The 23,999-nt window shown below is 42.8% G+C and overlaps 1 protein-coding gene across 5 annotated transcripts in view; it reads left to right on the top strand.

The window, feature by feature from the left end:
- The window catches only part of ARL13B (ADP ribosylation factor like GTPase 13B), an 87,622-nt gene extending 63,857 nt beyond the window's left edge, over positions 1 to 23,765 (top strand). For 2 of the 5 annotated variants that reach the window (XM_045001935.1, XM_045001936.1), the window contains exons 6-11: positions 806 to 1,008; positions 3,995 to 4,109; positions 9,992 to 10,223; positions 10,755 to 10,871; positions 12,081 to 12,149; positions 21,857 to 23,765. In XM_045001935.1, coding sequence (XP_044857870.1) covers positions 806 to 1,008; positions 3,995 to 4,109; positions 9,992 to 10,223; positions 10,755 to 10,871; positions 12,081 to 12,149; positions 21,857 to 21,933 — 813 coding nt within the window. In that variant the 3' untranslated portion in view covers positions 21,934 to 23,765. Of the gene's footprint in view, positions 1 to 805; positions 1,009 to 3,994; positions 4,110 to 9,991; positions 10,224 to 10,754; positions 10,872 to 11,497; positions 11,587 to 12,080; positions 12,150 to 13,213; positions 13,257 to 21,856 lie in introns of all 5 variants that reach the window. The other 3 variants (XR_006576227.1, XM_045001937.1, XM_045001938.1) reach the window with 3 other exon arrangements.
- The last annotated feature ends 234 nt before the right edge of the window (positions 23,766 to 23,999 follow it).

Genomic DNA, 23,999 nt, shown 5'->3' on the forward strand with positions numbered 1-23,999 from the left:
ACCTGTTCATCTTCTCAGTGATTTGGCTCTACCATCAGATGCTGCAGCTTTCACTGGTGAACCACATGCTGATTTAAACCTAGGAAAGTGAACACAAAGCACTCTAGAGAGCAGAAGCATATAAGGATAGAGCTAAACTGGGATTGTGGCATGGTAGGTCCTTAGCAGGTAATATTGTTTTCTTCTGTAAATTGTTTATAAACTCCATGCACAATTTTGGTGCTTTATGTATAATAAAAAAAAATAGTGTATCAAAGGCATCAACATTTGGTTGGTGATATAATCGCAGGAGAATTAACAATTATCAGAAACTTTTTTCTTTCATTTTTAAAGTAGCATGAACAGTTTAGCTCTTATGCAGGGGAAGGCTTAAGGGGTCAATCAGTCATTAGAGAATGGATCCGCTTCTGAAGCTGCTATATTTGGATTTGCAAGGGAAAGATGGCATGCATAATGAAGACCACTCATAAAGCAGTGCTGCTGTGAGAAGAATATGGTTGGCTTCTCATGCTACTTGTGAGTGGGACAGAGGAATTGTGTGCCCATCTTTCTTATTGACTCTAGAGAGTTCTACTATTACTGGAGCGGGACTGGAAATAAGCAATTTGGATAAAACTCATGATTGACATGTTGGCAAAAAAATTTCTTAAATTTACAAGATATTTTAAATGTGTAGTGCTTTAGCTGTAACAATATTTTGAATGCTTACTAACCATTTGCTAAGACTTCACTGTTTATAATTTAGGAATGTGATCTGAGATATAATTATTCTTTTTCCCCTTTACTTTCTCTATTAAATTTACAGGAGCCTTGCTCAGCTGTTATGGGCTATGGGAAAAAAATTGACAAATCTATAAGAAAAGGTCTGTATTGGCTGCTACATACTATAGCAAAAGATTTTGATGCCTTAAATGAGCGTGTCCAGAAAGATACATCAGAGCAAAAAGCATATGAGGAACAAGAGAAGCGAGAACGAGCTGAACGAGTAAGGAAAATACGAGAAGAAAGGTATTCTACCTTCATTGGCTTTCTTTCCTCCATATGAAGGGGTTCCATGAATAAAACTGTCATGTTAATGATTCATTGTGGATAATTCTCTGAAAACATCCACTCAATGTGCAGTCAAAAAAGCGAACAGAACGTTGGGAATAATTAAGAAAGGGATAGATGATAAGACAGAAAATATCATCTTGCCTCTGTAAATCCATGGTACGCCCACATTTTGAATACTGTGTGCAGATGTGGTTGCCCCATCTCAAAAAAGATATGTTGTAATTGGAAAGAGTTCAGAAAAGGACAACAAAAATTATTAGGGGTATGGAATGGCTGCCGTATAAGGAGAGATTAATAAGACTGGGATTTTTCAGCTTGGAAAAGAGACGACTAAGGGGTCTATGCTAGAGGTCTATAAAATCACGACTGGGGAGGAGAAAGTAAATAGCCAAGTGTTATTTACTCCTTCTCATAACACAAGAACTGGGGGCCACCATATGAAATTAATAAGCAGCAGGTTTAAAACAAACAAAAGGAAGTATTTCTTCACACAACACACAGTCAGCCTGTGGAACTCTTTGCCAGAGGATGTTGTGAAGGCCAAGACTATAACAGTGTTCAAAAAAGAAATAGATAAATTCATGGAGGATAGGTCCATCAATGGCTGTTAGCCGGGATGGGCAGGGATGGTGTCCCTAGCCTCTTGTTTGCCAGAAGCTGGGAATGGGTGACAGGATGGATCACTTGATGATTACCTGCTCTGTTCATTCCCTCTGGGGCACCTGGCATTGACCACTGTTGGAAGACAGGATACTCAGCTAGATGGATTTTTGGTCTGACCCAGTATGGCCGTTCTTATGTTCTTATTTGAATTCTTGAGTATCCACTACAAAACAAAAGGTGTTTCATATTATAAGAAAAGAGCTGAAACGGAATAGTCAAGTTGTTCTTTTGTTGGAACATAAAAGAAATTGCCTGGCACACAGCCTTAAGATCATCTTCTCTAAGACGATGAGTGGGCAATGTCAATGACAGACATGGAATAGATATAGTGCATAGAGTCACTAGTGTTACCTGACTGGAAGCTGACCCAGAGTAGATTCTGTTGCTTAATGCAACGAGAGCTTTTTGGGCCTTCCCTATTACAAGTTGCAGCAATGTAATTAAAATAAAATTTTCAATCAATCTGTGAATAGCAGGGACCAGTGAGGATAGAGGGAGACATCTGAATTTTTTGGCAAAGTTGCTGCAACTTTATTGAGAACTCATTTAAGCCCACACCAGAATACACAATAGGGGAGGGACTATGGGGTTTGAGGAGATGCAGGGGAAGCAGTGGAAGGATTTATTATTTCCCTTCAGAGCCCTCTATTATCGTTGGCAGCCAGTCTTGGCACCAATAGTGAATTGCCCAACTGGAGGTATTCCTGTAAAGGTGCTCCTAAGGGGCATGGCTTCCATCTCTGCCAGACGCCTAGCCCCTAAAATATACACCAGCAATGTACAGGGCCTTTTCATCTCAATTAAAGTGGTGCGAAACTCTGTGGATGCATGTAATTTGATTTAACCCTGGTGTAATATTGATTTATCTTAAATCAGCAATGCATTAATTTAAGCTAAATCAGCATAAGCAAGGCTTAAATTGAATTAATTGGTCACATAAAACTAGTGTAAAACAGCACTTTTAGTTAAACTGGTGTAGTTTTCAGGGTTGACTGGGCCTTTGACTTTGTCGAGTTGCTCTGTCTGGGAGAGGTAATGAGGAAATGGGTTATGAGAATAAATGTCTCAAATGAATGTATGGCTTCCACATTTTTTGAATTGACCCATGGCTACTGGTCATGTTTGTTTACTTTGGGAAGTATTCTAGAATTGGCTCAGACTGAATTAGGCTAAAAGTTTTGGGGGTTTGGTAAACTTGAAGTGCCATTGGAGATGAGGCCTTCCTCCCAGCTTGTAGACTTTGCTATTTCTGACAGCCGTTGGGGGGGGGGTTCAGATTTAACAGTTATCATGGAACTTTCATTTGGCTATTTGCATCAGATAAATCTCTTGTCATTTATTTGTACGTATTCGTAACTCAGGTGGAATTCTGTTTCAATCTATACTTCAATAACTTTCCTGATTGATTACTGTGATTCCATTCACACAGTCTCCCCAAGAGTTCTCTCTAAGTGCAGTTACTTCACAATGCATCAGCCAGAGAATTTATTCACATCAGTTTTAATCAGCACTATACCTGTTTTCAGGCATTGCATTGGGTGTGCACTGTTCAGATGATTATAAATCAAAGTAAACAAACAACCAAAGTGCCCATGCAAGGCTTTAATTAGCCAGTTAGAATTAACCATGAAGGACTTTTGTGAAATGTATTGCTGTAGTACCAGTGCTGAGCTATCAGAAGCAGTCCCCCATTTAGTTTAGTATTTAGAAAATCCAAGGAAGTACTAGATAAATTGTAAGGATTTAATGTAGCACAGGCCCCTTCTGCCAAGCAGCTGCTCTAAATACAGATAACACTCCAATGTACTGGCCAATACTTCATTCTTCCTGAACTCATGTCAAAGGCCAGGGGAAACAAGTGGGCCCTGCAGAAAGGATGCAGTAAAAATGGACAGATCTGGGCTAAAGCACAGCAGGGATCAGAGGACATTCCGGAGCCCTTATTCAGAACATCCTGCTAGCAGCCCTGTCTGTAGCTTGTAGAGGGGAATCTATCATCAGTACCTCTGCTGATCATAACTGTGGCAGCATGTTATGAGCCTGGCCCCAGGCTATTTAGAGCTATTTTACTGAAAACTAACTCAATAAAATCAATCTTTCTTTTTTTAGGTTAGCTCAGAACTTTATCATTTTGGAGTACAGTATTCAAAACACAAAGACATTCTGTAAAAAGACAATCTAGCATGAGTTGGGGGACAAATTAGATGACCTAATAAGTGTTCTAATATTTCTGATTCTATTGCTTCAAGATTCTTCTGTTTTTTAACAAAAAAAATAGAGAACAAAGGGAGAGAAAAGAAACTGAATTTGAAGGAAGAAGTGTACCTAAGGAGGTTGACTCTGAGCCAATTTCTAGCAACCCCTTCCAGCCAATATCTACTGTAATCACTGAGGTACGAGTATTTTAAAATGTCAATCATATTGGACCTACAGTTAACAGAGGTGTCTGAGCAATGATAAAAATCTGGGCTCTTGAGAGTTTTGTTCATCTATAAAGTTGCAGACACATTGCGATAGCTTTCATCTTGAGAATCTTAGTTTCTTCTTTGAGTGTTCATGTCCATTCCATGTTACGCGTGTGCACGCCACACGCACTGTTGCTGGAGATTTTTCCCTCAATGGTATCCGTCGGGCCGGCGGATACCAGCACCCTCTGGAGCTGCGTGTTTATGCATCGATAAAAGGGGCACTGCCAGCCACGTACCCTCTCATTTCCTTCTTACCACTCCTGACGGTTGCTGGAATGACTCCTCTTGCTCCGGCAAGGCTTTCTTCTCAGTGGTTTTTGGACTCTAACTTCATTCTTAGTTATCATAGTTCAGTGTATGTAGTTTTTGTAATTAGTGTTAGTGTAAATAGATAGTTCCTGTCATCGAGGGACGCCTTTGCCCCAGGGGCTGGGCATGCCCTGGTGCCCAGGCTTCAAGCCTTGTACCTCCTGTGGCAAACCTATGCCTGTGAGTGACCCACACTCCAGCTGCTTGAAGTGCTTGGGGGAGACTCACTTGAAGGACAAGTGCCAGATCTGTCAGGACTTCAGACCCTGCACTAAAAAAGACAGAGACATTAGGCTGAAGGCTATCCACATGGAAGCCACCCTCAAGGATTCGGCACTGAACACATTGGCATCAGCGCAAAGCACTCTGGCACCGAGCTCTTCCCGGCACTGTTCACCATGTCCGGTGCCAAGGAAGAAGCAGAAAAAGCAATGCACCGACAGAGAGTGCTCACCGGTGCAGAAAAAAGACAAGCGGAGAGAAGGCAGCACAGTGAGACCCATACCAGGTTACTCTTCCTCTCCCGGGCCTGCAATGGCACCATCAACTCCAGCTAGAACATTGAGTCCAGTGCGGGACCCTCCGCTGACACCTGGAAGCCACCGTGGTATCAGTGGTCTGACCAATCCATAGATCCCAGAGGCTTTCCAAGTAGCTAGGGACCTACTTTCTCTCCCGGTTCCTGCAACTCCAGCAGGACATCTGTCAGTTCCAGTGACCGGAAGTAGAAAGGAACAAAGAGTGTCAGGATTCTTCTCGGTACTTGGCCCCCTGGCACCCTATAAGGGCAAGCCGTCCCTGATCCCGGTGTCAAGATCACCTTATGTGCAACCTAAAGCCCATCTCCAGTACCCGGCCTATCTGCCACTGGACTTCAGTGCCACTCCCCCTGCCGGCACCTGGCCAATGGGCCACTGGCCTATGCCATGGCCTTACTGGAATCCCTGAGGGTTTTCCCCATTACCAGGTCCTACTTCCCATCGCTCCTACTTGGTGGTTTCCAAGAGACAGGCTACTGCTCCTTCCCAGTCGGCACCGGACCCCGACTCCGATATTGACCCCTGTACCAATGTTCAGGAGTCGGCTCAGGTTAATGTAGTTGAGGAAGAGGAAGGAGCCCCTCTGGTGCAAGCCACCTCCTCATCCGTCCCACACGAGGCTGTCCCGAGACCCTGGGTCTCGAAATTCGAGCAGCTTAGAGACATCTCACACAGCCTTATTGATACCCTGGAGGCTTAAGCAGGCTTTTTGAAGGTGTGCCTGAGGGTACTGTGCCAGTCACCGTTTCGGATCTGACTCCCTTTTTGGTTTTGGACTGTCTGTCCCTATTCAGCCCTGCATGGTCATACATAATATCAGTCCATTGGGTCCTGAGTACAGGGACAGGCAGATATACCCGTGGGTTTTTATCCACCTCTCCCTCCCACCCCCCACTCCTGTCATTCTTCAGGCACCCATCTCATGAGCAACTCCTCGTCCAGGAGGTTCCATCTGTCCTATGGATGAGGGTTGTGGAGGAGGTTCCCCAAGACTTGAGAGGGAAGGAGTTTTACTCCCGGTATCTGCTAATCCCAAAGGGGGCCTCTGGCGTATCTTTGACCTTCATCACTTCAACAGAAACTGAGGTTCCGCATGGTCTCCCTAGCTTCCATCATTCCCTCCCTGGATCCAGGAGACTGGTACACCACCCTTGACTTAAAGGACGCATACTTTCACATTTCTGTCTTCTGTGGCCACAAAAGATTTCTCAGCTTTATAGTGGGTCAACGCCACTACCAATTCACCGCTCTTCCCTTTGGCCTATTGGCAGCCCCCCGGGTTTTCATGAAATGTATGGCGCTAATAGCAGCCTTCCTCAGACAGCGAGGTGTCCAGTTCTACTCGTACCTTGACTGGCTGAGCAAAGGTTGGTAGCAGGCTTAAGTACAGAACAGTACCAGCATGGTCCGAGCCACCTTCTGAGTGCTGGGTCTGCTGATAAACTAGCAGAAGTCAATTCTTTCCTCAATTCAGAGAATAAAATTTATCGAGGCAATGCTCGACTCAACCTAAGCCAGGGCCTTTCTGCCGGAGGCCTAATTTAAGCCCCGGTCAGACATGATATCCAATGTCAAGGTCCACCCAATCACAACAGCTCAGGTTTGCCTCAAACTGTTGGGGCACGTGGCGGCATGTACTTTAATCTCGGATGTGTCAGACTTAAGGTGGGGAGCCAAACTCAGAACTCAGGGCCTCTGGTCCCAAGAAGAACTCTCTTTGCACATAAATGTCAGGAAGCTTAGGGCGGTACGCTTAGCATGCCAAGTGTTCCTTCCCCAGATCTCAGGCGAGGTGGTGCAAGTCCTGACAGACAATACTGTGGCCATGTTTTACATCAACAAGCAGGGTGGGGCTTGATCTTTGGCCCCGTGTCAGGAGACTATCCATCTGTGGGACTTCTATGCAAAGCACTCCGTTCATCTTGAGGTGTCACATTTCCTGGGAGCCCAGAATGTATTGGCAGATATCCTCAGCAGTTCCTTTTCCTCTCACCACAAGTGCTCCTTTCACCTGGAGGTTTGCTGTGCGGGCACAGCCCAGGCTCCCTCTCCGATGCTTTCCTCTACCCATGGACAGATCTCCTATTCTATGCCTTTCCTCCAATCCCCTTGGTTCACAAGGTCCTCCTAAAAATCAAACGGGACAAGGTGAGAGTTATTCTGGTAGCTTTGGCATGGCCATATCACCACTGATTTGGCACGCTCCTGGACCTGTCTGTAGCAGCCCCACTCTGGCTCCCACTCCATCCAGACCTAATTTAACAAGACCGTAGCTGGTTGCTTCCCCAGACCTTGCCTTCTTGCCCCCAACTGCATGGTTATTGCATGGCTGAACCCAGAAGAACAGACTTGCTTGGAACAGGTCCAGCAGATCTTTCTAGGTAATAGAAAGCCTTGCACCAGGGCTACCTACCTGGGCAAGTGGAAGCATTTCTCAATTTGGGCTTCTCAGTGTGCTCTCGCCATCTCAATCTTCCTTCCAGTCTATCTTGGTTTATTTGCTCCACTTAAAGCAGCAGGGCCTGACTCTCATGTCTATCAAGGTACACTTAGCAGCCATCTCAGCATTCCACCCTCCAGTGAACAGCCGGTCAGTGTTCTCCCAGGAGATGACAATATGGTTTCTCAAGGGGCTGGAGAGGCTCTGTCCTCAGGTCTGTGAGCTGACCCCCCCATGGAACTTAAACCTGGTTCTGTCAAGACTCACAGGTCCCACCTTTAAGCCATTAGCATTGTGCCCCCTGCTACTTCTCTCTTGGAGGGTTGCCTTCCTAGTGGTGATCACCTCAGCTAGAAGGGTCTCTGAAATCAAGGCCCTTATGTCAGAACTGCCTTACCCTGTGTTCTTTAAGGACAAGGTCTAACTGTGTGCCAATCTGGCCTTTCTACCAAAGGTGGTGTCATAATTCCTTAACAAGCAAGCCATTTTCCTAACAGTCTCTTCCAGAAACCTCGCAAGAACTCTGAGGAACAGCTGCTTCACTCTGACATTAGGCATGCCCTTGCTTTTTATATTGAGAAGGACAAAACCCTTCCACAAGTTGACGCAACTCTTCGTAACAATAGCAGAAAGGATGAGAGGGCTTCCTGTGTCTGCCCAGAGGGTCTTGTCCTGGATAACTGCCTGTATTTGGGCTTGCTATGAGCAGGCAAATGTCCTGCCTCCATCCATCTTAACTGCTCACTCCATACAAGCCCAGGCTTCATCAGCAGCATGTCTCGTGCAGGTCCAAATTCAGGACATCTGCAGAGCCGGAACCTGGTCGCTGGTGCATACCTTTGCATCCCACTACAACATCATTACCTAGCAGGCCCAAGATGACGCCAGTTACAGAAGAGAGTGTCTATGAGCTCTGACCCCACCTCCTGGGGTACTGCTTGTGAGTCACCTAACATGGAATGAGCACGAGCAAGCACTCGAAGAAGAAAAAGTGGTTACCAGCTTTTTGTAACTGTTGTTCTTTGAGATGTGGTGTTCATGTCCATTCCATGACCCACCCTCCTATCCTTCTGCTGGAGTTAACTAGCAAGAAGGAACTGAGAGGGTGCGTGGTGGGCGGCACCCGTTATAATGACACATAAGTATGTAGCTCCAGAAGGTGCTAAGCCAACCCAATGGATACCACTGAGGGGAAAAATCTCGGGCACCGCTGCATGCAGCGCGCACACACCTAACATGAAATGCACATGAGCAACACATCTCGGAGAACAACAGTTACGAAAGGTTAGTAACTGTTTTTTGTGTGCTGTGAAGTTGTATCAGTAATCTAACAATAAAGAAATATCTTAGTACTAATTTAAGAAAAATGTTTTGATTGCCATGCAATTTACTGCAGGATTTTCAGAATAAACTGTTGCAATGTTCAGAAGAAGCCATTTTTGGTTACCCATTTAATTGGAATCAGCTTCATTCACTCCTTTTAATTTTTGTCGCAAAAGTGGGGTTTTATTTTGGCTTTATGGGAGCTGTTTCAACCATGTGGCCAGTCATATAGAGTCCCCCGCCTTACTTAACCATACAGACTTGCAGCATAATACAGTATTTTCAATTGGTTTAGAGCTGTTGGACTGGTGTGTTAGTTATGGAACATGAAAACTGTATAAATGAAGTTTTCTTCAGACACTTCCTTTTAATTCAAATAGTCATCAGATTCATATTTAGTGTACCATATTTTTCTTTTGTTTGATTTAAGATATTGTGCTTATAGAAAAAAATAGTGAGCTCCGATAAATGTAAATAGTCAAGACTTGGTCCTACTCTCCAGGACGAGCATCCACACAATCATATCCTGTAAAGTCGGCTATGTGCACAATGACACATTTCACAGGATCCTACAGTACTGCGCACCTGTGGGGAGGGGGGAGAAGGAGAGTGCTACAAGTGCTGCAGAGCTGCTCATTATGTGGAACTTGTGGAACAGATGCTCTATCAAGTCTGCATTACGTAATCAAAGTTCCACCAAGACAAAATGGTGATTTGCAAGGTATTTCAAAACTTGTGTGTCTTTCTAAACAAAATAAATGAATAGAAATTGAAGGAGTTAGTAAGAGTTTTTAATTCTCTTGCTCGGGGTATTGACACTGTTCGTACTTGTATCTTTTTCTCACATGGCATTTAAAAAAAGTAAAAAGAATGAAAACACATTTAGGCCCTGAAGCTGTATGCAGCCATTCCTCCCTAAACTGGTTACCACTCAGAAGTCTAAACATTACTTCTAGAGCTTTTAGTTGTTCATTTTTCTAGGTTAAATCTTGAGCAGCATCTTGTGAAACTTGGGGTTTTATTTCCTCTTTTGCACATTCTTGAAACTTGTTAATTATGCTACACATGAGAATTTTAAAAAAAAAAAAGGTCTATCAGAGTCTACCCCCTTGTGTTTAGGATGCTCTTCCTATCTTTTTAGTGCAGTCCCTGACACTCGATATTGTTAAAATGACATCTTGTACTACTTTTGCTAGAATGAAAAAAGAATTGAACAAGAGAAGAGGCAGAGGATGGAGATTGAAAAGGATGCCATTGCCTTGAAACCTAAAGCAGAGCAGGAACAAATGGACACACAGAGCCTGACCAGCAGCTGTAGCCAAAAAACAAATGATTATAGACTTATAGAAACATACAAATCTGCACTCGCACAGCAATTAGAGCATGAAGAAGAGGGTGACCAACAAACCTCAGAATGCCTTGATTCAGGTGATAACTCCAATTTGAACATAGCCACTTACTGTCATAACTACCACTGTTATATTTAATTGGATTGTCTTATTTTTCACCCAACTCTTCCCTGTGTCTGTATGACTTTGTACATGCCACATCACAAATAACTGAAGGATACAAATACACAATTATGTTACTGTACAGAGGAATGTCATAATTCAACCAAGAATTATTGTATTCATCAGTCTTATCCAGTTACAATCGACCCATTTTTACCAGTACCGTCAAATCCGTAACACACCTTGCATTAATATCAATGAGTTGTACTCACCTTTCTAAAGACAAACGTTGGACCTTATATGCACATACTCGATTATTTACAGTAATAAGGTTTAAAAGTCTGTTGTGTGGGTTATATATCACGTCAAGACTGCTGAATGAAAATACTTAGGGCAGTCCATCCCAACACTTATAGTCATCACAAGGACCCATCTGTACCGTATTGTAGAGTTCATTCTTAACAGTAAATGTGTAGTCCATGAACTGTTTTCTTTCCATTTGGTGTAGATACCAGTAAAAAGAAAACAAAGAAACTGAAGTTAAAAAGGAGTCACAGGGTGGAACCAATCAGTGCAGAGGAAGCTGTTCCCAAAAATCCGACCCCACCTCCACCTCTTCCACCAGGTGAGTTAAATACCCTGTGGTGATAAGTGTGCCACTTCATGAAAGCTTGGCCCTTAAAAGACTTGGCTTTTTAAATACGCAGAGAAAAACAGTTTTCACACAGGATTACGCCATCATAGTTCGATTAGTTTCTTTTGAGAATTGCCCATGTAGATCTCCACTTGTACGAGGCTGTTGAGCACTATCATTATGTCAGTAGGCTTTCCCTAAGTCTCTCAACTCACTAGGCAAGCTAACCTGCAGGGTATATTTTCTCAGTTCCTAGTTAGGGCTTGGGAAAATTGACCAGCATGGCTGTAGAAGAGTAATATATAGCTATGCTTCAATAACTCCCCATTCAGATGTAATGTATTTGGTATAACTACATATATCAATAATAACCCTTTATAAATTGTTAATATTACTTAAATATAAAGTGTGACCATTCTGATTTCTTGCTCATCATATTGTGAGCTTCTTCAGTAGGAACAGCTGGAGAAAACACACAATCACTTGCTTTCCAGAAAGCCAAAAGAAGGCCCAGTGATATCCTTCCAAGAACGCTCATAATGTGCTGAGTAAGAAAAATCTGATTATTAATATGTAAAACTGCCAGTAGAAAACTTAATCTTTTGAACTCCTCACAGATCTTGGAAATCATGCACCTTGGTATAACTTGAACATTACTTCTATGGCAGGAAAAAAAAATACTGATGGTACCTACAGCAATTAACAGGCAGGTACAAAAATATTTCAGAGATGATTTAGATATCTTGTCTTACAAATAGCTAGTGTCCTGATTTTCAGGATGATCTGCTTGTCCTATCTGATTGAAGTACACTGTTCTTCCAGCTTTTTAATTGGTTAACTTTTTCAGTATCTGCATCTATTGATGGAATCTTTTACAGTGTATGGAATTAATATTAGGTTGAAAGTATAAAGCTGGGGAAACAGAGAGAGTGTTTTGTCTGTTGCTTAACAAAAGTGCAAAAAAATGTAAGTGCAACTCTAAAATATTAAGATATTTTTCATCGTTGCTTTACATTACATTCTAAATAGTATTTTGTTTCCAGTGGATTCACTAATACACCATGTATAAAGTATTCCTTCTCCCACCCCCTGATGCTTTCTTGTCTCCTGAGAAGAAAGATTCCCCCGCCCTCCCAGCTTTTCTTCAAAGCCAAATATTTTGACAGCGGTACGTTTTTTATTGTGTGTGTTTTTCTTTAGTTGGCTGGGGAACCCCCAACGTTAATAGACTTCGAAAACTTGAACCTCTTGGTGAAACCCGTCATACTGGTAATTTTTAAAAAAAGAGCATTATTCATTGTTCTCTTATACATTCATTCCATTCTTCACCTTTTTATTTCTTTAATACCTTCAACCAAAAACTAACCCTTTGCTTGTTAAAAGCATATTTTTGATTTTCTGTTCCTTTTTTTTAATGTGTTTGTTCTCTTTATTTCCTTTCCCCCCCAAAAGGAGTTCAAAGCAGCATGTGGTGTCATAAATCATTTGAGGATGTTTGTACAATAGCATGCACGTACCTATTATGATATGCCATATATACTGCAGTAACAGGGCCCATCCCTTAAAATTTCAAAATCAAACACTTCTTCTTTTTTTACTTCATCGTAGTTTAAAATGCTTTTAAAACTTAGAAGTAAATCAAATATACATTTCAATTATCCATACATATTGGCAACATTCTGAATGCGAAGAACTTTAATTTGACAGTTCCAAAATATTTTAAAACAAAGAACTACATTTAATTTAAAAAAAAGTAACATGTTATGGGCATCATCCATGTGTACTTTGGCATAGATCTGGATATGTTTTATTGCCAGAATGAAAATTAGAGGCATCTGTGCACCTTTGAATTACATAGCTGACACTGTAATAGAAAATGTCCCTGTAAATGCACCAAATGCTGGGAGGATTAAGTTTAGTGACTTGTATTAAAATATAGGAGATTCCTGGTTTTAACTTTTCCTCCTTGAGCTGAATTATTATTCCTCTTAATTCTAATAACAATTTAAATATCTATTTAGGGCAGAAATAATTTCAGTATTGTTTGTTTGCATAAAACATCTCCTTTTACAGCAGACCCTGCAAGAGATGTTTTGTATATTGTCTGGTATTACAGCTTGTTCCCAGTGCCATACAGAGGCTTTTATAGCATATGTTATTTTTTTTTACGTTAGTGTTTTTTCAAATTCTGATCAAATGGATATAAGTGAAATGAGATTTTAAAAGAAAAAAATTACTTTCTACAGGAGACACTGTTACATGCAATAAGAGAAGTATCTGTAGTTTATATTTATTAAATCTTAACCATAAAACAATCTTACTCTTCTTTTAAGGAGTTTAAAGAGAAGAAAGAGAGAAAGAAAAGCCAGAAAAGAGGTAGGGAGGGAAGGGAAAGGGTCATACTCTTTGCTTACATCTGATTTGCTCATAAGTGAGGCGTTCTGTTTTGTGGGTAGAGCACGGGACTGGAAATCAAGAGACTTAAGTTCTATTCCCAGCTCTGCCACTGGCTGTGTGTGACCTTGGACAAGTCACCTAACCTCTGTATTCCTCAGTTTTCCCATCTGTAAAATTGTGATAATACTTTGAGATCCTTGAATGAAAGATGCTGTGAGAGGAACTCCTATTGACTGCAGGTATCCATTGAAGACCATGGGAGTTTGGATCTAGCAAGCAAATGCAAAAACATTGTGTCAAGTATCAGAGGGGTAGCCATGTTAGTCTGGATCTGTAAAAAGCAACAAAGAGTCCTGTGGCACCTTATAGACTAACAGATGTATTGGAGCATAAGCTTTCGTGAGTGATGCATGCGTCTGATGAAGTGGGTATTCACCCACGAAAGCTTATGCTCCAATATGTCTGTTAGTCTATAAGGTGCCACAGGACTCTTGTTGCTTTTTGCAAAAACATTGTTTACCCTTGTTCTTCTCAGGGATTTATTTAATTAGTGCAAAATTTTCCCAGTAACTAACTCTGTGAAACAACTTTTTAAACCCTAGAGCAGTCCAATCCATTGTGTTTTTTGATTTCAGGTCCTTTTGTCCTCTGCTACATGTAATATTTTCTGAAATTTAAAAACTGAAGTTCTTTGAGTATGTTAGTGCGAATCCCACTTTAGGCATTCAGGTGCATGAGAGCATGTGTTTTTGATTAACAGTGTCTGTTGGGGCCACCATGCTCCCTGTGCTGCCTCATGCTCCCATGCAAGGACATAAAGGATGAAACGGCCATGAGCGTCCTTCAGTTCCTTCTTATTGCCCATGGCAGCAAGACGAAACCGAGTGAATGTGGTAGTCCCGGCTGGGTTGGGTGGAGGAGGACTTCCTCTTCCCCTGCACAGCATCCAGAGTTCGGTCAGACCCACCCTTAGATTTCTGCCCAGGCTGCAGGAAGCTCTGCAATCTGTCCCTGCTTCCTGCACCCGTCGCTCCCCACCTCAGGGGGAGTGTAGCGGGCCGGTGTGGCTCCCCTCCTCCCCGGAGAGGGTTGAGCCCCGGACACAGGAAGGGGCGGGGCTACAGCACGGTGAGCCCGCCCCTCAGAGGGTCAGGCGGCGACCCGGAAGAATAAAAGCCGGGCTTCCCAGCTCAGTCAGGGCTCAGCCACCGGAGAGAGCAGACCTGCCTGAGGGAGCTCCTACCGAAGGAACCACAGTAGCCCCGAGCGACTGCCTGAACTGGACGGAGAGCACCCTACCTCGCTCCTGGGAAGACCAGCCGGAGCTCCCCCGCGCCACCTACGACGAGGAGCCCGGGGGAGCGCCCCAGCTGTCGTGCTGTTACCCTGAGGAGCCCCCGGTTTGGCCGGACTTTCCTACGAGCCTACCAGACCTACCTCCCAGCCCGGGCGGGGACGAGCCCATGCAGTGGGACTTCCCGGGGCCAGACGCCGTGGACCAGGTAGGGCAAGAGGGGGATAGTGGAAGTGGCCCGGGGGCAGCTGACCTCAGTCAGGCTGCTGACCAGACTGAACCCATGTCAGTGTGTTGCGGTCAGGATCCCCACTGACCGTCAGCGGTGACGACCGCTGCCTAGGGCCCCGGGCCGGGACACAGTGGAGTGGGTGGGCCTGTGTCCCCCCTGCCACCCCACTCACGGGTGGCAGTCGTCCCCCTCTACCTACTGGCTCAGCCTGCCACAAGAGGCCTGAGCCCTTATACTGTTTGCTACTGGCTCAGCCTGCCACAAGAGGCCTGAGCCCCTGTACTGTTTGCTACTGGCTCAGCCTGCCACAAGAGGCCTGAGCCCCTGTACTGTTTGCTACTGGCTCAGCCTGCCACAAGAGGCCTGAGCCCTTATACTGTTCGCTACTAGCTCAGCCTGCTACAAGAGGCCTGAGCCCCTGTACTGCTTGCTACTGGCAGCCTGCCACAAGAGGCCTGCCCTTATACTGTTTGTCGCCCAGCCCCTGATCCAGAGGGCCTGGGCCTTTGCCAGACCGTTAGTACTGCTTATAGCTCAGCCTGACAGCAAAAGGACTGAGCCCCAACTGACTCTGTCTTCATTTACCTCGCCTTAAAGGGACAGGACAGAGCACCCCTGTGAGACCAGCGGGCCGGTGTGGCTCCCCTCCTCCCCTCAGAGGGTTGAGCCCCGGACCCGCCTGTTACAGGGAGGGATCACTGTCCAGAACCACCCATGCTGAGCCCCACTTCCCCTGCAGCTGGACCACCCTGCTAAGTCACCCGCACCTAGATCTCCACCCCACCGAGACCCAACTAGGTGCACCTGGATCCCCACCTCACTGAGCCCTACTCCCCCAGCATCTGAACCCCCACACTCAGACCCCCTGCCAAGTTCTATCCCCTGCTCCCAGTCCCGCACTGCCACTGAGCTCCAACCACCTTCACCTGGACTCCCCCACAGAGTCCCATTACCCTTGCACCCAGAACCCCCCAACAAACCTCGGTGCGTCCAGATCCATCTCTGAGCTGCCCGCACCCAGATTGACCCATACTGAACCCTCTTTGCCCACACCTGGATGGATCCTGCCGGGCTGAGCCTGCCTGCCCACACCTCGTGCACTTGGCATGGAGGGGCAGGGCCCTGGGGTGGTTCTGAGGCAGGCCCGGTGCTTGTGCTGTGTCAAGGTTGGGTGTAGCCTCACTGCTGAGTCCGTGTCCCGGGGGGTGGAGGGTGGAAGAGCTGCAGAGTGAATTCCCACCTCTGTGCAATCAGTGGCCTGTCCTACTCAGTGCCATGTTGGAGCCTCCACATTTATTTGCCACATAAAATGTACAGAATTTTAAAATATTGTATGCAGAATTTTTATTTTTTTTTGGCGCAGAATGCCCTCATTAGTAATATCACAGGGTCCAGTAGTGAAAGAATGGCAGGAAAGAAGATGATGCAAGAATTGGCACTGGTTATGTTGACATTGACCAAGTCCTTCAGCCCCAGTCACCACTACATTCACACCAGAGTTGACAACCCCATCTTTGGCAGTGGCGCCTCTGGCTCAGACAGTGTCATCATTGGAGCCAACACTGGTGCACCAACAGAGCGGTGAGACCAAAAGAAAATGGAGCTCAAACACAGCGCTGAGCATCAGGAGACACCATCCCATAGAGAGGAGAAGTGTCTTCTCTCCTCCAAGGTCAAAGTGTCTGAGGAAGGAGCAAAATGCAGTAAACAAGCATCAACACTAGCATCAATGAATGCACCAGCACCAACCACCCTGCCAATTATAAGCCCTATGTATAGTCTCTCAGAACTGTCGAGATCCCCTCTGGGGACATCATTTGTACCAAGGTAGTACCCAGCACCAGAATTGAATCTGAGCCCTTACTCCATGGCACTGTCATTTGAAGAGTCTTACTCTTCTTCACCATCACTGGTTTATACCTGCTCCATGGTGTTGAGCAGAGATGCTTCTCCTCTACTTTCTGAGAGCCAACCCTAGAGCTAGTACCAGAGATCCCTCTCTCAGGGCACTGCTGCAAAGGAGGTATGAGTGGCATTGGGCCGACAGCTGCAACTGGCCAGTATGTTGCCCTGGCCACGCTGGCCTGAATGGGGGCTGCCATCTCAGGTGTCTCGCAGCAGATCTCCCTCTTGTACCTCCAGGAAGAGGAGGACAACAGGCTCCCTTGTGACATCACTACCCAGAACACCATCATCAGAGGCGGAAAAGTCAAAACTCAACAAAGGCAAGCCCAAGAACAAACACCCCCCAAAACTGGACCTTTCTGGGTGCAAAGTCTACTCATCTGCCTGACTTCAACTCTGTGTGGCAAACTAGGAAGAGCAGGATGCTAGGAGGAAATTAGAGAGATCATTAAAGAAGGCCGAACAGTTGCTAGAACAGCTCTATGGGCAGCCATAGATGCCTCTGATATGGCCACAGTTGTGACCATGGCTCTTGACATCTGAAATACCAAAGGAGGTCCAAGACACTATATAGAACCCTCTATAGATGATCGAGGGAATGAGCTCTTCAGCAAAAGAATGGACAAAGCACTCCAGTCTTTGAAAAATTTAAGGGCCACCCTGGGGTCACTAGGAATTTATACACTACCCCTCTAGGAAGCCCTACAAATATCAGCCTAAACAGAAAGACAGCAGGCTCACCCCTGTTTTTAGAGTAGACATCGGGTCTACCCACTGCAGAAACCACTGCAATACTTGAGATCTGCCTCCTCCATCACCCACCTCACTCCAGCAGCTAAACAGCAGATTTGTCAGGAACCACGTCAGAAATGATCAGGAGACAGCAGCCATCTTAAGAAGTCACATTGCCTGTTCCATCGGGCTTGGTCCGATATCGCTTCAGACAAGTGAGCGTTGAACATCATTGCCCGTGGCTACCCCATTCATTTCCATATCCTCCCCCCACCTACTTCCCTTCCTCATCCCTCTTCAGTACTGAAGTTTCTCAAAGTGCTATTATATACTTACCCATATGTTAGAAAACCTACCCCCTGCCTGGGACCTCAGTACAGTCCTCCTGAGGCTCATGGAGTTTCCATTTTATTCTCTCTCAGAATGCTCCTTGCATCACTTTGCTCTGAATACTGTCTTCCTCCCAACCTGAAGCAAATACTCACCAGCAACCGCACACCATACAACATAAACACTAACCCAGGAACCTATCCTTGCAATAAAGCCCGATGCCAGCTCTGTCCACATATCCATTCAAGTGACACCATCACAGGACCTAATCACATCAGACACACCATCAGGGGCTCGTACACCTGCACATCTACCAACGTGATATATGCCATCATGTGCCAGCAATGCCCCTCTGCCATGTACATTGGCCAAACCGGACAGTCTCTACGCAAAAGAATAAATGGACACAAATCTGACATCAGGAATCATAACATTCAAAAACCAGTGGGAGAACACTTCAACCTTCCTAACCACTCAGTGACAGACTTGAAGGTGGCAATTTTGCAACAAAAAAACTTCAAAAACAGACTCCAAAGAGAGACTGCTGAACTTGAATTAATATGCAAACTAGATACCATTAACTGTGGTCTAAATAAAGACTGGGAATGGTTGGGTCATTACACCAATTGAATCTATTTCCCTATGTTAAGTTCTCCTCACACCTTCTATGGGCCATCTTAATTATCACTTCAAAAAGTTTTTTTTCCTCCTGCTAACGATAGCTCATCTCAATTGATTAGACTCTGCCTGTTGGTATGCATACTTCCACCTTTTCATGTTCTCTGTATGTATAAATATCTCCTGTCTGTGTGTTCCATTCTATGCATCCGAAGAAGTGAGCTTTAGCTCACGAAAGCTCATGCTAAAATAAATTTGTTAGTCTTTAAGGTGCCACAAGTACTCCTGTTTTTTTTTTTGCGGATACAGACTAACACGGCTGCTACTCTGAAACCTGTCTTCCTAGTGGCTCTCACTTCAGCTAGACGACTGAGGGAGCTTCAAGCACATATGGCCGATCCTATCCATTCAACTTCCCATAGCGAAAAGGTGGTGCTGACACCCCCGCGTGTCTCCCTCCCCACCCCCCATAAGTTCATTCCTTAGGTGAAATTCTGAGACCTCCTTAAGCAATCAATCAATATGCCAGTTTTCTTCCCAAAGCCACAATGAACTGTGAGAAAAGAAATCACATACACTAGAGGTATCCTGGAGTTTACTTTATTACGTTTCCAGGACTGAGCTGTTCAGACTGTCACCCTGTCTATTTCTAGTCACAACCAGGGTTTCTAAAAGTCAGGCCATGTCACGGGTAATGAAGGATATCGCAGTGAAGCTGTGTTACCAGTTGGATGTTGTATCTCTCCCAACAAACTGCAAATAGTGCTAAACTGGAGCATAAGCAACAGTCCACCACTTGCTTCACAAGTGTGCCAGTATCAGAGATCTGTACGGCAACAAGAAGTAACCTCTTTTGTCAAACACTGTGCCTTGTAGTCAGCAGCTAGATCAGGTGGCAAGGTCAGGAGAGCAGTACTGCAGTCGCTGTTGGACTGATACAGTTGAAACTTCTCATCTCCACCATCCTGAAGGAAGACAGCATTCTAGTCACCTCCAGTGTGATCTGCACTGACACAAACTCAAAGAAGAAAGGTTACTTAACTGACAGGTACTGCAAGTTCCTTTAAGATGACGTAGTCAGTGTGGATCTCACAACCTGCCCTCCATCGCTGCTTTTCACACTCTTGAGCTAGCCCAGGCTTTGAATTGCAATGGAACTGGGGAGAGTTGCAGGTGCTGCACCCTTTATGCCCTCTCATAAGACTACAATGAGGCAACGGACACTGCTATTCAAATAATCCTGTCTCGTGCACATGAGGCACATGCACACCTACAGTGGGATCCACACGAACTGCAATATCTCGAAGAACCACAATTACTGTAGGATGAGAAAATTCTTTTTGCAGGTGCTCCACTTAGAGTAGTTTTGGGGCCTTTTAGTCAAGAAAAAAGCCACTGAAAATAACCAATTTGTTAAACTTCAAACACCATTTCATACTGATGTACAGTCATAACTTTATAACATGTTTATTTTACTGAAGTCACTTGCAAAGAATACAAATATTTGATAGGTCAATAAAGCAAGCACATCATTTGGGAATCTAAAGCCTCCATCCCCTTTAATGTGACTCCTGTGGCTTTAGTTTATGTCTGTGCTCATGAAATACCACAAGTGCTCCCTTAGTATTCCTATTTGCTCTTGTGTGACTCTCTGTGTTAGTAAGAATAGGAGAGTAATTTGAAATATTTGTATCTATCTTTTTTAAAATGTTGGACTATTTCTAGATGTGTAGTAGATGCATAGTACAGTGATGGCAATATAGAGATCTAAAAATCAGTACAGTGTAACATGCAGTAAAAGAAACCTGCAAGGCTCTGGTTATAGTGCTGTTTGAGTGTTAGCAGAGAAATAATTTTTTCTTAGTACTGTTGACTTGCTATAGTAACATACCGTAAACATGATGATCAGTCTATTTAAGATCTGAATCTTATCATTCTTCCATCATTCTTTGTGGAGAGTTGTATGCAGGATGTTTAGGCAGAGCCAACAGGCAGTATAGCCAGTTATATGAAACTTTAATTAAGCAATTATTTTAACTAAAGATTGAAATTTTGCCAGCTAGGCAAGTGACTGTAGCACAACACTTGTAAATGAATGTCACATTATTCCTGATGAAGGATATATTTGCATCAATCGTAAACTATTTCAGCTACAGGAGCTTAGATTGCCCTCTAAACCCAATCTTCCTAAAATTCCTTTTTAGTTACTCAGTGAGAGGCAGACTATAACAGAAGCCTCTCAAAAGCTTTCATTTACCCTGTCAGGATTCAAAATGGTTCTGTCAATGTTGTGCTCCTGAGTCTCTTCTCACACTATTGTAAAATGGGAGTAACTCAATGGTTTACATCAGTGTAAAACTAGTCTTCAGTAGCCGATCTTATCCTAAGTATTATGGGGAAAAATAAAACCCTGATCTTGCTAACGTGTATATATGTACTTAAAGAGTAAGACCTGAATTTGCTTGCTTTTGTTAGTTCTAAACTCTAAAAACTATATAACCGTAAGTCATTACATTTATAGATAAAAATTCTTGTAAAGGCATATATTTTTTAATGTGAATTGTAATATATATTCAGTGTTGTGAGTTTAAAAAAAAAATCTGAAAATTTGCAATGGCAAGCTATAATTGGTTTAAGATTTACAGTTCCATTGTCAATACTATTGAAATTGAGATTCAAAGGGTTCTAAAAGCTGCTTGTTCATTTTCCTGTTTTCCACCTGTTTCTTGTTACCAACCATTCTTGACACTTTATTTTATTTTTAATATTTTGCATGTACTGATTCGCATGCAAGTTTGTAAAAATAACAACTGTTTATGTAAGGCAGGATCTCTTTCCTCTGTTTTGTCATCTATCTATCTATTTATCTATCTATCTACTGACTGCTGTAGTGTCAAAATTAAAGATTGGGGCCTAAATTTTTCAAAGTAATTCGTGATTTTGAATACCTTAATGTCTGGCTGCCCAACTTGAGACACCATTAGAACATTGAATTTTCAGAGAGTGGCCATTGAGTACTTTCTGAAAATTAGGCCCTGTTAAGATGTGTGAAGTCAGGTATCCAAAATTGCTGGTCATTTTTGAAAAACTAGGCCTAATTTTCTTTACTAGAATAGGTGTCCCTGTCCTTGATTTTGCAGTTGCATAATTGCTAGACTTAGTCAGTCCTGTATATGCCTGCAATATTCAGCAGTGCTGTGTTTGGATGTTTTTCTAAATGGTCAGTCCTACAAACACTCCTTATTGGGTATAGTTCTTAATAATGTGATTAACCCAATTTAAACTAATAGCACTATTAGTATTAGTAAATGCTACACAGGGTAGTAATTGTTTGCAGGATCTGGCCCTAAAATTGTGGTCTGCCTGTTTTTTAAGGCAGCAAGAATTCAACAGAAATAATCTGTCCTTTTGAAAAAGATGTTGTAAATTCGATACTAACATTTTTCTTCTGGTATGTTTCTTATGTAGATTTCTATGGAAAGCCGCTACCTCCATTGACTATACGGCAGAGACCTAACAGTGACACTCATGATATCATTTCTTAACCAGATCACATGCTACATTTTTTACTTAATCACAACATTATATTAAACAATTTTCTTACTTGAAGAAAACTTGATACTGTTTTAAAAGTTGCTGTGAGATGAGACAATAAGAACCCATCTTCTCTTCTGCCATGGATTAGTTCTACCGGACTTGATTGATGAGATTTTCTACTTGACTTATTAGTTACTGTTCACATTCTCACCAGCTCTTCTTCAGGGGTTAACAGGGAGATGGAGAACAGAAATGTTTGAGAGCACTTGCATGCACATGGAATTTGGGATCAGGTTGGTATTGTTGGGTTTTATGTTGGGGTTTTCTTGCCAGACTATATAGCTGTAACCCTGAAGAAAAACACCTTCAAGACCAAATGCAATTGGATTGGGTGTGCACATCAAGACTGTCATTCATATGTTGTGTAGTAATCCATATTTCTACAGCTAATAATTTTAAGGCATTTTGTAAGATGTGTGCATGTTAGAGTGAATATAGAGAATTATACGCTACAAATGTTAACTATATTTTTATAATTTTTTCTAATATTTTATCTGGGAATTTGATTTAACGTTAATGCCTGTTACTCACCATCAAAATGTTGTCTAGAAAGTGTTAGAAATTTGTTGATAGCTTTACCCATATGAGTATATTGACTTTTATGTTTACTTTACAATAGCAATACATTTTGTTTGGGATTTATGTCACCAGTTGCCCTAATTATTCATGTATTGCCCTTCTGGCAGTCTCTGGGGTTTTTAAGATAAACCGATTTTGCACATAATTATGGTACTTTGATAGACTGTCTAAAAGTTTTCTTCTTATGGATCATTTTCTTTTGGTTTTTTTTAATGGGAGTTGATATGCACAGTAAATATATTTTCAAATATCTTAATTAGATAGTGTATTGTGTGCTATAAGATAAAATTGCAGACAATTGAAATGTTGAACTCATTTCAACTAAGAATTCTGGTGAAAAATCAAATCAGTTAGCATACATGTCTGTTTAATGTGTTCTGTAAACACTAAAAATGTCATTTTGAAAATGTAAAACCTGAGATTTTTAAGCCAATGTAATGAGGCCAATTCTAACCTTCTAAATAATATGCCTCTCTCATATTTATTTTTTTTAAAGGGAGTGGTATGTTGGAGGAGAGAATTGGATTTACAGTACTTCAGATGTTTTGATATAAGTTTGTATTCTGTTAAATTTGGGAGAATAATTTCTATACCATGTGTGTACGTATAATTTTACTACTTAGCTGCTGGTGATTGGAAGAACTTCCCTGCAATGTTATAGTGAGGTTGAAAGCATTTGTGAAAAAAGCACAGGTCCTAAATGAAAGGTTTTTGGAATAGGCAGGCAATGGTGACTTTCTATTACACTACCAGCTTCCCGTCATCTCATACTAGCAAAAGACACTAGGCAGTGCTAATGCAGTGAAATATGTTCGTCAGCTACCTTAAAATTTGAATGCATTGCATGAGGTTTTAGCCACATGACTCTTGTTAAAGTCAATGGGAGTGACACAGCTAAAACCCCACATAATTATTTTGAAATATAACCCTTACTTAATGGCTTAAAACATTAGTTTGTTTTAACTAAAGCAAAACAGTCACTAGTATTAAGGATGTTGTATTGCATTAGGAAGAGAGAGTACTCAAATTCAGTGAGTAACAGTATGTATAAAACCATTTGAATGTGACTGGAAAGAGCAGGAGAATACTTCCCTGGTAGTGGTAACAGGGTATGATATGGTAACAGGGTTCTGTTTGAATAAATAATGATACCATTGTGATGTAGTTTGGCTTACTTTCAATAAACTTGTCTTAATATTTAGCATTCTTTCCTTAAAAGTTTACACGCATGATCCCATTAATCTTACCATTTTTAGCTACCTTGTCATAAACGTTCCTTTGGCTGGAAGGGTCTATGTATTGTAGTTTGACACTTTTTTCAGTTTCATATTGACCGTTGAGGTTTTTTCTTTTTTACCCATATGCAAAACAAATTAAATTAATGAAAGTCTTTGTTTCTCTTTTTAAAGTGCAACTAAAAAGAAAGCTGGCATGG

Source organism: Mauremys mutica, chromosome 1, assembly GCF_020497125.1.
Source record: "Mauremys mutica isolate MM-2020 ecotype Southern chromosome 1, ASM2049712v1, whole genome shotgun sequence".
NCBI classification, from domain to species: domain Eukaryota; kingdom Metazoa; phylum Chordata; order Testudines; family Geoemydidae; genus Mauremys; species Mauremys mutica.